Genomic DNA, 15000 nt, shown 5'->3' on the forward strand with positions numbered 1-15000 from the left:
TGCCAGTCAACCAGACTCTTCCAGATCTGCCAGTCGACCAGACTCTTCCAGATCTGCCAGTCGACCAGACTCTTCCAGATCTGCCAGTCGACCAGACTCTTCCAGATCTGCCAGTCGACCAGACTCTTCCAGATCTGCCAGTCGACCAGACTCTTCCAGATCTGCCAGTCGACCAGACTCTTCCAGATCTGCCAGTCGACCAGACTCTTCCAGATCTGCCAGTCGACCAGACTCTTCCAGATTCTCCAGTCAGCCAGGATCTGCTAGATCCAACTACCTGCCTGGGCTTCCTCTCAGTGCTGAGCTTCCTCTCAGTGCTGAGCTACCCATCAGTCCCGAGCTACCTCTGTCCCGAGCTTCCCCTCTGTCCCGAGCGGTCATTAAGGAGGGTAACCTATCTAGGGACGCTAAGGAGGTGGACTAAAACTATTATGGAGTGGGGTCCACGTCCAGCGCCAGAGCCGTCACCGCGGACAGATGCCCACCCAGACCTTCCCCTATAGGTTCAGGATTTGCGGCCGGAGTCCGCACCTTGGGGGGGGGGGGTACTGTCACACCCTGACCATAGTTTACTTTGTATGTTTCTATGTTTTGGTTGGTCAGGGTGTGATCTGAGTGGGCATTCTATGTTACATGTCTAGTTTGTCCAGTTCTATGTTCGGCCTGATATGGTTCTCAATCAGAGGCAGGTGTTCGTCATTGTCTCTGATTGGGAACCATATTTAGGTAGCCTGGGTTTCACTGTGTGTTTGTGGGTGATTGTTCCTGTCTATGTGTTTTCACCAGATAGGGCTGTTTAGGTTTTCGTTACGTTCATTACGTTCTTTATTTTGTAGTGTTTGTATTGATTCGTGTTTTACGTTTGGTTATTAAAACATGGATCGCAATCTACACGCTGCATTTTGGTCCGACTCTCCTTCTCATACAGAAAACCGTTACACACCTCATATCTGCTGGTTCTGTTGTGGATAATGGTGGGGCCCAGGCCTCTTAGGTCAGCTCTGTTACAGTCAGTTATGATATAGGCCCTCATGTGAACCTTTTTAATATTAAGCCTGTTTCTTAAACTGAGGTCAATAAAGCACTAAAGGCAATAGACACTAAAAAGTCTGGAGGTCCAGACAACCTGGACCCCCTACCTGTTAACGATAGCAGCTGGTATTATTACTGAACCTGTGGCTCACATTTTCAACGTGAGTCTCTTGACCAATTCCATACCCAGCATTTGGAAATCTGCCTGTGTCCTCACACTGCTAAAGGGAGGAGATCCCTCAGATCCCAATAACTATCGTCCTATCTCTAAACTCCCTATCCTGGCCAAAGTCTATGAATCCCTAGTGAACTCCATATCCTGGACAAAGTCTATGAACCCCTAGTTAACTCTGTATCCTGGACAAAGTCTATGAATCCCTAGTTAACTCTGTATCCTGGACAAAGTCTATGAATCCCTAGTGAACTCCCTATCCTAGACAAAGTCTATGAATCCCTAGTGAAATCCCAGTTTTAAAAAGTCTCCATTGAAAATAACATACTGAGTGGGGTTCAGTCTGGCTTTAGATTGGGGCACTGCACCACAACTGCAGCTATGGCAGTGGCACATGACATCATTAATGCCCTTGTTAAAAAGCAACATTGTGCTGGTCTGTAGATTTATCAAAGCCCTTTGATTCAGTTGACCATGAATTGCTGCCAGCTAGACTCAGTAACATTGGTCAATCACAAGTCTAACTTTTTTGAGATTAATAGAGGTGTCCCCCAGGGTTCTATTTTAGCTCCTGTGTTGTTCTCAATTTTTATTAATGATTTGTGAAATGGGATGCAACCTGCAAAGTTACATACATATATTCATGTGTTCCTTCTCTGGTTCATGCTGTTGAAGAGCTGCAGGCCTCCCTTTATGGTGTCAAACTGGTCTTGAATGTACTAGAAACAACTAAATTCATGACCTTTACCAGAGTTAGAACTCTGCCAGAGAAGGTTAGCATTGTCACACCTGGTGGCTTATCCATTGAAAAAGTGTAATCCTACAAATACCTAGGTATATGGTTGGATGACAAGTCGTCCTTTAAAGTTCATGTGGATAATCTTGTGAGGAAGCTTAAATTGAAATTGGGTTTTTATTTTTGTAATAAGGCTTGCTTCCCTCTTATGGCTAGAAAGAAGCTTGTTCAGGCCACTTTTCTCTCTGTAATTGACTATGTTGACTTGTTGTATATGCATGCAGCCTCCTCTGTCTGACAGAGACTGGACTCTGTTTATCATGCAGCCTCCTCTGTCTAACAGAGACTAGACTGTTTATCATGCAGCCTCCTCTGTCTGACAGAGACTGGACTCTGCTAATCATGCAGCCTCCTCTGTCTGACAGAGACTGGACTCTGTTTATTATGCATCCTTGCGCTTTATAACAAATGCCAAGTCACTCACCTACCATTGCACCAAATGGTAGGTTGGACCTCACTTTATATAGGCAGAAAAATAAATGTGTATGTGTTCATCTACAAAGCACTTTTTGGTAAACTCCCTCTTTACCTCTGTAGTCTGGTCTCCTTCACCACCAGCAGTTACCAGACCCGTTCTGCTAGGTGGTTACTACTTAAAGTCCCCAGGACATTCACAGTATTAGGCAACACTGCCTTCTCTTCTTGAGCACCAGACTCATGGAATAGTCTACAATCCCTGCTTCATCTAGATGTGTTAGTGATACTGAATGGAATAGTCTACAATCCCTGCTTCATCTAGATGTGTTAGTGACTCTGAATGGATTAGTCTACAATCCCTGCTTCATCTAGATATGTTAGTGCTACTGAATGGAATAGTCTAGAATCCCTGCTTCATCTAGATGTGTTAGTGACTGAATGGATTAGTCTACAATCCCTGCTTCATCTAGATGTGTTAGTGACTCTGAATGGAATAGTCTATAATCCCTGCTTCATCTAGATGTGTTAGTGACTCTGAATGGAATAATCTACAATCCCTGCTTCATCTAGATGTGTTAGTGACTCTGAATGGAATAGTCTACAATCCCTGCTTCATCTAGATGTGTTAGTGACTCTGAATGGAATAGTCTACAATCCCTGCTCCATCTAGATGTGTTAGTGACTCTGAATGGAATAGTCTACAATCTCTGCTTCATCTAGATGTGTTAGTGCTACTGAATGGATTTAAAATATTGAAGGGAGACTCTGTTACAGAGGAGTGTAAATGCTTTTTTTAGTCTGGATCATGTTGTTGTATTGTATTGTTGTATGTTTTAATTCTGTAATGTATTGATTGTTGCTGCCTTCTTGGCCAGGTCTCCCTTGAAAAAGAGACTGTGTCTCAATGGGTTTTCCTGGTTAAATTAAAGGGTAAAAAAATTACATTAAAATAACAAAAAAATGTTTTTAACTGTTACACTACAACACTAAAACACTCAAATAATAAAACATTGAAACAATAAAACTATAAAACACTAAAACAATAAATTAAATAAAAACACTAAAACTATAAAACACTAAAACAATAAATTAAATAAAAACACTAAAACTATAAAACACTAAAATAATAAATTAAATAAAAACACTAAAACAAAACAAAAACAAAACAACTGTTTACCTCTTCTCTTGTCCAGCGTGTTTTCCCTTGATGGCGTTTTGCTTCCTTGGCCAGCGGTCCATCGTAGTCGTGTTCATACATCTCAATATCCTCCTCATCTTCTTCACTACTATACACACTGGAGAGATATAGAGAGAGAGAGAGAGAGAGAGAGAGAGAGAGAGAGAGAGAGAGATGGAGAGAGAGAGAGAGAGAGAGAGAGAGAGAGAGAGAGAGAGAGACAAAAGAGAGAGAGAGAGAGACAAGAGAGACAAGAGAGAGAGAGAGAGACAAGAGAGAGAGACAAGAGAGAGAGAGAGAGACAGAGAGAGAGAGACAGAGAGAGAGAGAGAGAGACAAGAGAGACAAGAGAGAGAGACAAGAGAGAGAGAGGGAGACAGAGAGAGAGAGACAGAGAGAGAGAGAGAGAGACAAGAGAGAGAGACAAGAGAGAGAGAGAGAGACAGAGAGAGAGACAGAGAGAGAGAGAGAGAGAGAGAGAGAGAGACAAGAGAGAGAGACAAGAGAGAGAGAGAGAGAGACAGAGAGAGAGAGACAGAGAGAGAGAGAGAGACAAGGGAGAGAGAGAGACAGGGGATAGAGAGAGAGAGAGAGACAAAAGAGAGAGAGACAGAGAGAGAGAGAGAGAGAGAGAGAGAGAGAGAGAAAGAGAGATTAGAGGAACAATATAATTGTTTAAGGACAAAACACACATCAAGACAAGAGAGACAACACATCACTACATTTATTTGATTTCATTTATTTCACCTTTATTTAACCAGGTAGGCCAGTTGAGAACAAGTTCTTATTTGCAACTGTGACCTGGCCAAGATAAAGCAAAGCAGTTCGACACAAACACCAACACAGAGTTACACATGGAATAAACATACATACAATCAATAATACAGTAGAAAAATCTATAAACAGCATGTGAAAATGAGGTAGGATAAGGGAGGTAGGGTAGTGGCAGGGCAGCCTAGTGGTTAGAGCGTTGGACCAGTAACCGTAAGGTTGCAAGTTCAAATCCCTGAGCCTGAACAAGGTAAAAATCTGTCGTTCTGCCCCTGAACAAGACAGTTAACCCTCTGTTCCTAGGCCGTCATTGAAAACAAAAATTTGTTCTTAACTGACTTGCCTAGTTAAATAAAGGTTAAAAAAAAGGTAAGGCAATAAATAGGCCATGGTGGCGAAGAAATCACAATATAGCAATTAAACACTGGAATGGTAGATGTGGGTGTGCAGGAGACAGATGTGCAAAGGAGCGAGATAAATAAATACAGTATGGGGATGAGGTAGTTGGATGGGCTATTTACAGATGGGCTATTTACAGGTACAGTGATCTGTGAGCTGCTCTGACAGCTGGTGCTTAAAGTTAGTGAGGGAGATGAATCTCCAGCTTCAGTGATTTTTGCAGTTCGTTCCAGTCATTGGCAGCAGAGAACTGGAAGGAAAGGCAGCCAAAGGAGATTTGGCTTTGGGGGTGACCAGTGAGATATACCTACTGGAGCGCGTGCTACGGGTGGGTGCTGCTATGATGACCAGTGAGCTGAGATAAGGTGGGGCTTTACCTAGCAGAGACTTGTAGATGACCTGGAGCCAGTGGGTTTGGCGACGAGTATGAAGCGAGGGCCAGCAAATGAGAGCGTACAGGTCGCAGTTGTGGGTAGTATATGGGGCTTTGGTGACAAAACGGATAGACTGCATTCAAAATGTTGAGTAGAGTGTTGGAGGCTATTTTGTAAATGACATCGTCGAAGTCGAGGATCGGTAGGATGGTCAGTTTTACGAGGGTATGTTTAGAGTGAAGGATGCTTTGTTGCGAAATAGGAAGCCGATTCTAGATTTAATTTTGGATTAGAGATGCTTAATGTGAGTCTGGAAGGAGAGTTTACAGTCTAACCAGACACCTAGGTATTTGTAGTTGTCCACATATTCTAAGTCAGAGCCGTCCAGAGTAGTGATGCTGGAAGGGCGGGCAGGTGAGAGCTGTGAACGGTTGAAGAGCATGCATTTAGTTTTACTTGTATTTAAGGCATTGAAGCTCATCTGGAGGTTAGTTAACACAGTGTCCAATGAAGGGCCAGAGGTATACAGAATAGTGTCGTGTGCGTGGAGGTGGATCAAAGAATCACCACCGAAGGTGTCTCCTCTTCCTGTTCGGGCGACGCTCGGCGGGTGCCGTCACCGGTCTACTAGCTGCCACCGATTCCCTTTTCATTTTCTGTTGGTTATGTCTGAATTGGTTTCACCTGTTTCCTGTTTGGGGTTTGTTTCAGGGCTATTTAAGCCTTCTATGCCCGCCTGCTTTTGTGCGGGCTTGTTCTCTGTTCTGTTTGTGGATGGTTGTGTTTTGCTATTTTTCTGACTGTTTGGTGTCCTGTTTGGGTCGATCATTATTTCGCCTGTTGTTTTTGGCGTGACCTTACTTACCGGGAAATAAATACGGTTTTCCCTAAACCTCTCTGCGCCTGACTCTGCACCCACCACTCCTAGCTACGTGACAGAGAGCGACATCATTGATGTTTACAGAGAAGAGAGTCGGCCCAAGAATTTAACCCCGCGGCACCCCCATAGAGACTGCCAGAGGTCCGGACAACAGGCCCTCCGATTTGACACACTGAACTCTGTCTGAGAAGTAGTTGGTGAACCAAGCGAGGAAATCATTTGAGAAACCAAGGCTGTTGAGTCTGCCAATAAGAATGTTGTGATTGACAGAGTCGAAAGCCTTGGCCAGGTTGATGAATACGGCTGCACAGTACTGTCTCTTATCAATGGCGGTTATGATATTGTTTAGGACCTGAGCGAGGCTGAGGTGCACCCATGACCAGCTCGGAGACCAGATTGCATAGTGGAGACGGTACGGTGTGATTAAAAATGGTCGGTAATCTGTTTGTTAACTTGGCTTTCGAAGACCTTAGAAAGGCAGGGTAGAATAGATATAGGTCTATAACAGTTTGGGTCTAGTGTGACTCCCCCTTTGAAGAGGGGGATGACAGCGGCAGCTTTCCAATCTATGGGAATCTCAGACGATACAAAAGAGAGGTTGAACAGGATAGTAATAGGGGTCGCAACAATTTCAGCAGATCATTTTAGAAAGATAGGGTCCAGATTTTGCAGCTCTTTCAGAACATCAGCTATCTGGACTTGGGTGAAGGAGAAGTGGGGGAGGTTTGGGCTAGTTGCTGTGGGAAGCGCAGGGCTGTTGACCGGGGTAGGGGTAGCCAGGTCGAAAGCTTGGCCAGCCATAGAAAAATGCTTGCAGAAGTGTTTTATGGAGCGTTTGACAGTGATGAGGGGTGGTCGTTTGGTCGCAGACCCATTACGGATGCAGGCAATGAGGCAGTGATCGCTGAGATCTTGATTGAAAACAGTAGAGGTTTATTTGGAGGACGAGTTAGTTAGGATGACATCTATGAGGGTGCCTGTGTTTACGGATTTGGGGTTGTACCTGGTAGGTTCATTGATAATTTGTGTGAGATTGAGGGCATCAAACTTAGATTGTAGGATGGTCGGGGTGTTAAGCATGTCCCAGTTTAGGTCACCTAGCAGCACGAGCTCAGAAAATAGATGGGGGGCAATCAATTCACATATGGTGTCCAGGGCACAGCTGGAGGCAGAGGGTGGTCTATAGCAAGGTGAATTTTTAGAATTAGAAGCTCGAATTGTTTTGGTACAGACCTGGATAGTAAAACAGAACTCTGCAGGACGCCCACTTTGGCAGTTCTATCTTGGCGGAAAACATTATAGTTAGGGATGGAAATTTCAGGGTTGTTGGTGGTTTTCCTGAGCCAGGATTCAGACACGGCTAAGACATCCGGGTTGGCAGAATGTGCTAAAGTGACTGAATTAACCCTAACACGGGTGACTGAACTAACCCTAACCTGGGTGACTGAACTAACCCTAACCCGGTTGACTGAACTAACCCTAACCCTAACCTGGGTGACTGAACTAACCCTAACCCTAACCCAGGTGACTGAACTAACCCTAACCTAGGTGACTGAACTAACCCTAACCTGAGTGACTGAACTAACCCTAACCTGGGTGACTGAACTAACCCTAACCTGAGTGACTGAACTAGCCCTAACCTGGGTGACTGAACTAACCCTAACCTGAGTTACTCAACTAACCCTAACCTGGGTGACTGAATTAACCCTAACCCAGGTGACTGAACTAACCCTAACCCGGGTGACTGAACTAACCCTAACCTGGGTGACTGAATTAACCCTAACCTGGGTGACTGAACTAACCCTAACCTGGGTGACTGAACTAACCCTAATCCGGGTGACTGAATTAACCCTAACCTGGGTGACTGAACTAACCCTAACCTGGGTGACTGAACTAACCCTAACCTGAGTGACTTAACTAACCCTAACCCTAACCTGGGTGACTGAACTACCCCTAACCTGAGTGACTGAACTAACCCTAAACTGAGTGACTGAACTAACCCTAACCCTAACCTGGGTGACTGAACTAACCCTAACCCTAACCCAGGTGACTGAACTAACCCTAACCCAGGTGACTGAACTAACCCTAACCTGAGTGACTGAACTAACCCTAACCTGGGTGACTGAACTAACCCTAACCTGAGTGACTGAACTAACCCTAACCTGGGTGACTGAACTAACCCTAACCTGAGTGACTGAACTAACCCTAATCCGGGTGACTGAATTAACCCTAACCTGGGTGACTGAACTAACCCGAACCTGAGTGACTCAACTAACCCTAACCCTAACCTGGGTGACTGAACTAACCCTAACCTGAGTGACTGAACTAACCCTAACCCTAACCTGGGTGACTGAACTAACCCTAACCTGAGTGACTGAACTAACCCTAACCCTAACCTGGGTGACTGAACTAACCCAAACCTGAGTGACTTAACTAACCCTAACCCTAACCTGGGTGACTGAACTAACCCTAACCTGAGTGACTGAACTTAACCTAACCTGAGTGACTGAACTAACCCTAACCTGAGTGACTGAACTAACCCTAACCCTAACATGGGTGACTGAACTAACCCTAACCCTAACCTGAGTGACTGAACTAACCCTAACCTGAGTGACTGAACTAACCCTAACCTGGGTGACTGAACTAACCCTAACCTGGGTGACTGAACTAACCCTAACCTGGGTGACTGAACTAACCCTAACCTGGGTGACTGAACTAACCCTAACCTGGGTGACTGAACTAACCCTAACCTGGGTGACTGAACTAACCCTAACCTGAGTGACTGAACTAACCCTAACCCAGGTGACTGAACTAACCCTAACCCGGGTGACTGAACTAACCCTAACCCGGCTGACTGAACTAACCCTAACCCGGGTGATTGAACAAACCTTAACCCAGGTGACTGAACTAACCCTAACCCGGGTGACTGAACTAACCCTAACCTGGGTGACTGAATTAACCCTAACCTGGGTGACTGAATTAACCCTAACCCGGGTGACTGAACTAACCTTAACCTGAGTGACTGAACTAACCCTAACCTGAGTGACTGAACTAACCCTAACCTGAGTGACTGAACTAACCCTAACCTGAGTGACGGAACTAACCCTAAACTGGGTGACTGAACTAACCCTAACCTGGGTGACTGAACTAACCCTAAACTGGGTGACTGAACTAACCCTAACATGAGTGACTGAATTAACCCTAACCCGGGTGACTGAACTAACCCTAACCTGGGTGATTGAACTAACCCTAACCTGGGTGACTGAACTAACCCTAACCTAGGTGACTGAACTAACCCTAACCTGGGTGAATGAACTGACCCTAACCTGGATGACGGAATTAACAAAATAGATTAAACAAGGAGCATATTTATGTGAGCCCCAAATGACACACTAGTTCATATATAAAGTACACTACCCACAGGGGTCTGGTCAAAAGTAGAGCACTACGTATAGGGGATAGGGTGATAATTGGGCCTAACTAAATTATAGCAGAGTAGGGTGGTAACAGAGTAACAGAACTAGTCATTATAGCAGGGTAACAGAACCAGTCATTATAGCAGGGTAACAGAACCATAACAGGGTAGGGTGGTAACAGGGTAACAGAACCAGTCATTATAGCAGGGTAGAGTGGTAACAGGGTAACAGAACCAGTCATTATAGCAGGGTAGGGTGGTAACAGGGTAACAGAACCATTCATTATAGCAGGGTAACAGAACCAGTCATTATAGCAGGGTAGGGTGGTAACAGGGTAACAGAACCAGTCATTATAGCAGGGTAGAGTGGTAACAGGGTAACAGAACCAGTCATTATAGCAGGGTAACAGAACCAGTCATTATAGCAGGGTAACAGAACCAGTCATTATAGAAGGGTAACAGAACCAGTCATTATAGCAGGGTAGGGTGGTAACAGGGTAACAGAACCAGTCATTATAGCAGGGTAGAGTGGTAACAGGGTAACATAACCAGTCATTATAGCAGGGTAGGGTGGTAACAGGGTAATAGAACGAGTCATTATAGCAGGGTAGGGTGGTAACAGGGTAACAGAACCAGTCATTATCGCAGGGTAGGGTGGTAACAGGGTAACAGAACCAGTCATTATAGCAGGGTAGGGTGGTAACATGGTAACAGAACCAGTCATTATAGCAGGGTAGGGTGGTAACAGGGTAACAGAACCAGTCATTATAGCAGGGTAACAGAACCAGTCATTATAGCAGGGTAGGGTAACAGAACCAGTCATTATAGCAGGGTCGGGTGGTAACAGGGTAACAGAACCAGTCATTATAGCAGGGTAGAGTGGTAACAGGGTAACAGAACCAGTCATTATAGCAGGGTATGATGGTAACAGGGTAACAGAACCAGTCATTATAGCAGGGTAGGATGGTAACAGGGTAACAGAACCAGTCATTATAGCAGGTTAGGGTGGTAACAGGGTAACAGAACCAGTCATTATAGCAGGGTAGGGTGGTAACAGGGTAACAGAACCAGTAATTATAGCAGGGTAACAGAACCAGTCATTATAGCAGGGTAGGGTAACAGAACCAGTCATTATAGCAGGGTCGGGTGGTAACAGGGTAACAGAACCAGTCATTATAGCAGGGTAGAGTGGTAACAGGGTAACAGAAGCAGTCATTATAGCAGGGTAGGATGGTAACAGGTAACAGAACCAGTCATTATAGCAGGGTAGGGTGGTAACAGGGTAACAGAACCAGTCATTATAGCAGGGTAGGGTGGTAACAGGGTAACAGAACCAGTAATTATAGCAGGGTAACAGAACCAGTCATTATAGCAGGGTAGGGTAACAGAACCAGTCATTATAGCAGGGTTGGGTGGTAACAGGGTAACAGAACCAGTCATTATAGCAGGGTAGAGTGGTAACAGGGTATCAGAACCATTCATTATAGCAGGGTAACAGAACCAGTCATTATAGCAGGGTAGGGAGGTAACAGGGTAACAGAACCAGTCATTATAGCAGGGTAGAGTGGTAACAGGGTAACAGAACCAGTCATTATAGCAGGGTAACAGAACCAGTCATTATAGCAGGGTAACAGAACCAGTCATTATAGAAGGGTAACAGAACCAGTCATTATAGCAGGGTAGGGTAACAGAACCAGTCATTATAGCAGGGTAGGGTAACAGAACCAGTCATTATAGCAGGGTCGGGTGGTAACAGGGTAACAGAACCAGTCATTATAGCAGGGTAGAGTGGTAACAGGGTAACAGAACCATTCATTATAGCAGGGTAACAGAACCAGTCATTATAGCAGGGTAGGGTGGTAACAGGGTAACAGAACCAGTCATTATAGCAGGGTAGAGTGGTAACAGGGTAACAGAACCAGTCATTATAGCAGGGTAACAGAACCAGTCATTATAGCAGGGTAACAGAACCAGTCATTATAGAAGGGTAACAGAACCAGTCATTATAGCAGGGTAGGGTGGTAACATGGTAACAGAACCAGTCATTATAGCAGGGTAGAGTGGTAACAGGGTAACAGAACCAGTCATTATAGCAGGGTAGGGTGGTAACAGGGTAACAGAACCATTCATTATAGCAGGGTAACAGAACCAGTCATTATAGCAGGGTAGGGTGGTAACAGGGTAACAGAACCAGTCATTATAGCAGGGTAGAGTGGTAACAGGGTAACAGAACCAGTCATTATAGCAGGGTAACAGAACCAGTCATTATAGCAGGGTAACAGAACCAGTCATTATAGAAGGGTAACAGAACCAGTCATTATAGCAGGGTAGGGTGGTAACAGGGTAACAGAACCAGTCATTATAGCAGGGTAGAGTGGTAACAGGGTAACATAACCAGTCATTATAGCAGGGTAGGGTGGTAACAGGGTAATAGAACGAGTCATTATAGCAGGGTAGGGTGGTAACAGGGTAACAGAACCAGTCATTATCGCAGGGTAGGGTGGTAACAGGGTAACAGAACCAGTCATTATAGCAGGGTAACAGAACCAGTCATTATAGCAGGGTAGGGTAACAGAACCAGTCATTATAGCAGGGTCGGGTGGTAACAGGGTAACAGAACCAGTCATTATAGCAGGGTAGAGTGGTAACAGGGTAACAGAACCAGTCATTATAGCAGGGTATGATGGTAACAGGGTAACAGAACCAGTCATTATAGCAGGGTAGGATGGTAACAGGGTAACAGAACCAGTCATTATAGCAGGGTAGGGTGGTAACAGGGTAACAGAACCAGTCATTATAGCAGGGTAGGGTGGTAACAGGGTAACAGAACCAGTAATTATAGCAGGGTAACAGAACCAGTCATTATAGCAGGGTAGGGTAACAGAACCAGTCATTATAGCAGGGTCGGGTGGTAACAGGGTAACAGAACCAGTCATTATAGCAGGGTAGAGTGGTAACAGGGTAACAGAAGCAGTCATTATAGCAGGGTAGGATGGTAACAGGTAACAGAACCAGTCATTATAGCAGGGTAGGGTGGTAACAGGGTAACAGAACCAGTCATTATAGCAGGGTAGGGTGGTAACAGGGTAACAGAACCAGTAATTATAGCAGGGTAACAGAACCAGTCATTATAGCAGGGTAGGGTAACAGAACCAGTCATTATAGCAGGGTTGGGTGGTAACAGGGTAACAGAACCAGTCATTATAGCAGGGTAGAGTGGTAACAGGGTAACAGAACCATTCATTATAGCAGGGTAACAGAACCAGTCATTATAGCAGGGTAGGGTGGTAACAGGGTAACAGAACCAGTCATTATAGCAGGGTAGAGTGGTAACAGGGTAACAGAACCAGTCATTATAGCAGGGTAACAGAACCAGTCATTATAGCAGGGTAACAGAACCAGTCATTATAGAAGGGTAACAGAACCAGTCATTATAGCAGGGTAGGGTAACAGAACCAGTCATTATAGCAGGGTAGGGTAACAGAACCAGTCATTATAGCAGGGTCGGGTGGTAACAGGGTAACAGAACCAGTCATTATAGCAGGGTAGAGTGGTAACAGGGTAACAGAACCATTCATTATAGCAGGGTAACAGAACCAGTCATTATAGCAGGGTAGGGTGGTAACAGGGTAACAGAACCAGTCATTATAGCAGGGTAGAGTGGTAACAGGGTAACAGAACCAGTCATTATAGCAGGGTAACAGAACCAGTCATTATAGCAGGGTAACAGAACCAGTCATTATAGAAGGGTAACAGAACCAGTCATTATAGCAGGGTAGGGTGGTAACATGGTAACAGAACCAGTCATTATAGCAGGGTAGGGTGGTAACAGGGTAACAGAACCAGTCATTATAGCAGGGTAGGGTGGTAACAGGGTAACAGAACCAGTCATTATAGCAGGGTAACAGAACCAGTCATTATAGCAGGGTAGGGTGGTAACAGGGTAACAGAACCAGTCATTATAGCAGGGTAGGGTGGTAACAGGGTAACATAACCAGTCATTATAGCAGGGTAACTGAACCAGTCATTATAGCAAGGTAACAGAACCAGTCATTTTAGCAGGGTAACATAACCAGTCATTTTAGCAGGGTAGAGTGGTAACAGGGTAACAGAACCAGTCATTATAGCAGGGTATGGTGGTAACAGGGTAACAGAACCAGTCATTATAGCAGGGTAGGGTGGTAACAGGGTAACAGAACCAGTCATTATAGCAGGTAGGGTGGTAACAGGGTAACAGAACCAGTCATTATAGCAGGGTAACAGAACCCGTCATTATAGCAGGGTAGGATGGTAACAGGGTAACAGAACCAGTCATTATAGCAGGGTAGGGTGGTAACAGGGTAACAGAACCAGACATTAGAGCAGGGTAGAGTGGTAACAGGGTAACAGAACCAGTCATTATAGCAGGGTAGGGTGGTAACAGGGTAACAGAACCAGTCATTATAGCAGGGTAGGGTGGTAACAGGGTAACAGAGCCAGTCATTATAGCAGGGTAGGATGGTAACAGGGTAACAGAACCAGTCATCATAGCAGGGTAGGGTGGTAACAGGGTAACAGAACCAGTCATTATAGCAGGGTAGGGTGGTAACAGGGTAACAGAACCAGTCATTATAGCAGGGTAAGGTAGTAACAGGGTAACAGAACCAGTCATTATAGCAGGGTAACAGAACCAGTCATTATAGCAGGGTAGGGTGGTAACAGGGTAACATAACCAGTCATTATAGCAGGGTAGGGTGGTAACAGGGTAACAGAACCAGTCATTTTAGCAGGGTAGGGTGGTAACAGGGTAACATAACCAGTCATTAAAGCAGGGTAGGGTGGTAACAGGGTAACAGAATAATTCATTATAGCAGGGTAGGGTGGTAACAGGGTAACAGAACCAGTCATTATAGCAGGGTAGTGTGGTAACAGGGTAACAGAACCAGTCATTATAGCAGGGTAGAGTGGTAACAGAACCAGTCATTATAGCAGGGTAGGGTGGTAACAGGGTAACAGAACCAGTCATTATAGCAGGGTTTCAGTACCAGTCATTATAGCAGGGTAGGGTGGTAACAGGGTAACAGAACCAGTCATTATAGCAGGGTAACAGAACCAGTCATTATAGCAGGGTAGGATGGTAACAGGGTAACAGAACCAGTCATTATAGCAGGGTAGGGTGGTAACAGGGTAACAGAACCAGTCATTATAGCAGGGTAACAGAACCAGTCATTATAGCAGGGTAACCGAACCAGTCATTATAACAGGGTAGGGTGGTAACAGGGTAACAGAACCAGTCATTTTAGCAGGGTAGGGTGGTAACAGGGTAACATAACCAGTCATTATAGCAGGTTAGGGTGGTAACAGGGTAACAGAACCAGTCATTTTAGCAGGGTAGAGTGCAGTCAGTCTATACAAGCGAACACACACACACACTCTGACAAACTGGTTGTGGTGTTTTTGGTTTCCACAGAAACCCCAGGTGATCTGGCACGGCAGGTACAGGTACACCTGATCATATTAACATGACCCTGTCGTGGTCCTGTTCAGACCTGTTCCAGGTACACACACACACACACACACACACACAC

The 15000-nt window shown here is 45.0% G+C and overlaps 1 protein-coding gene across 2 annotated transcripts in view; it reads right to left on the reverse strand.

The window, feature by feature from the left end:
• Nucleotides 1-15000, reverse strand: part of LOC139415466 (transcriptional activator Myb-like) — a 64621-nt gene that overhangs the window by 45871 nt on the left and 3750 nt on the right. For both annotated transcript variants that reach the window (XM_071163560.1, XM_071163559.1), the window contains exon 2: nt 3595-3712. In XM_071163560.1, the coding sequence (XP_071019661.1) occupies nt 3595-3712 (118 nt within the window). The remainder of the gene's footprint in view (nt 1-3594; nt 3713-15000) is intronic.

This window comes from Oncorhynchus clarkii, chromosome 8 (assembly GCF_045791955.1).
Source record: "Oncorhynchus clarkii lewisi isolate Uvic-CL-2024 chromosome 8, UVic_Ocla_1.0, whole genome shotgun sequence".
Classification (NCBI taxonomy): Eukaryota; Metazoa; Chordata; class Actinopteri; order Salmoniformes; family Salmonidae; genus Oncorhynchus; species Oncorhynchus clarkii.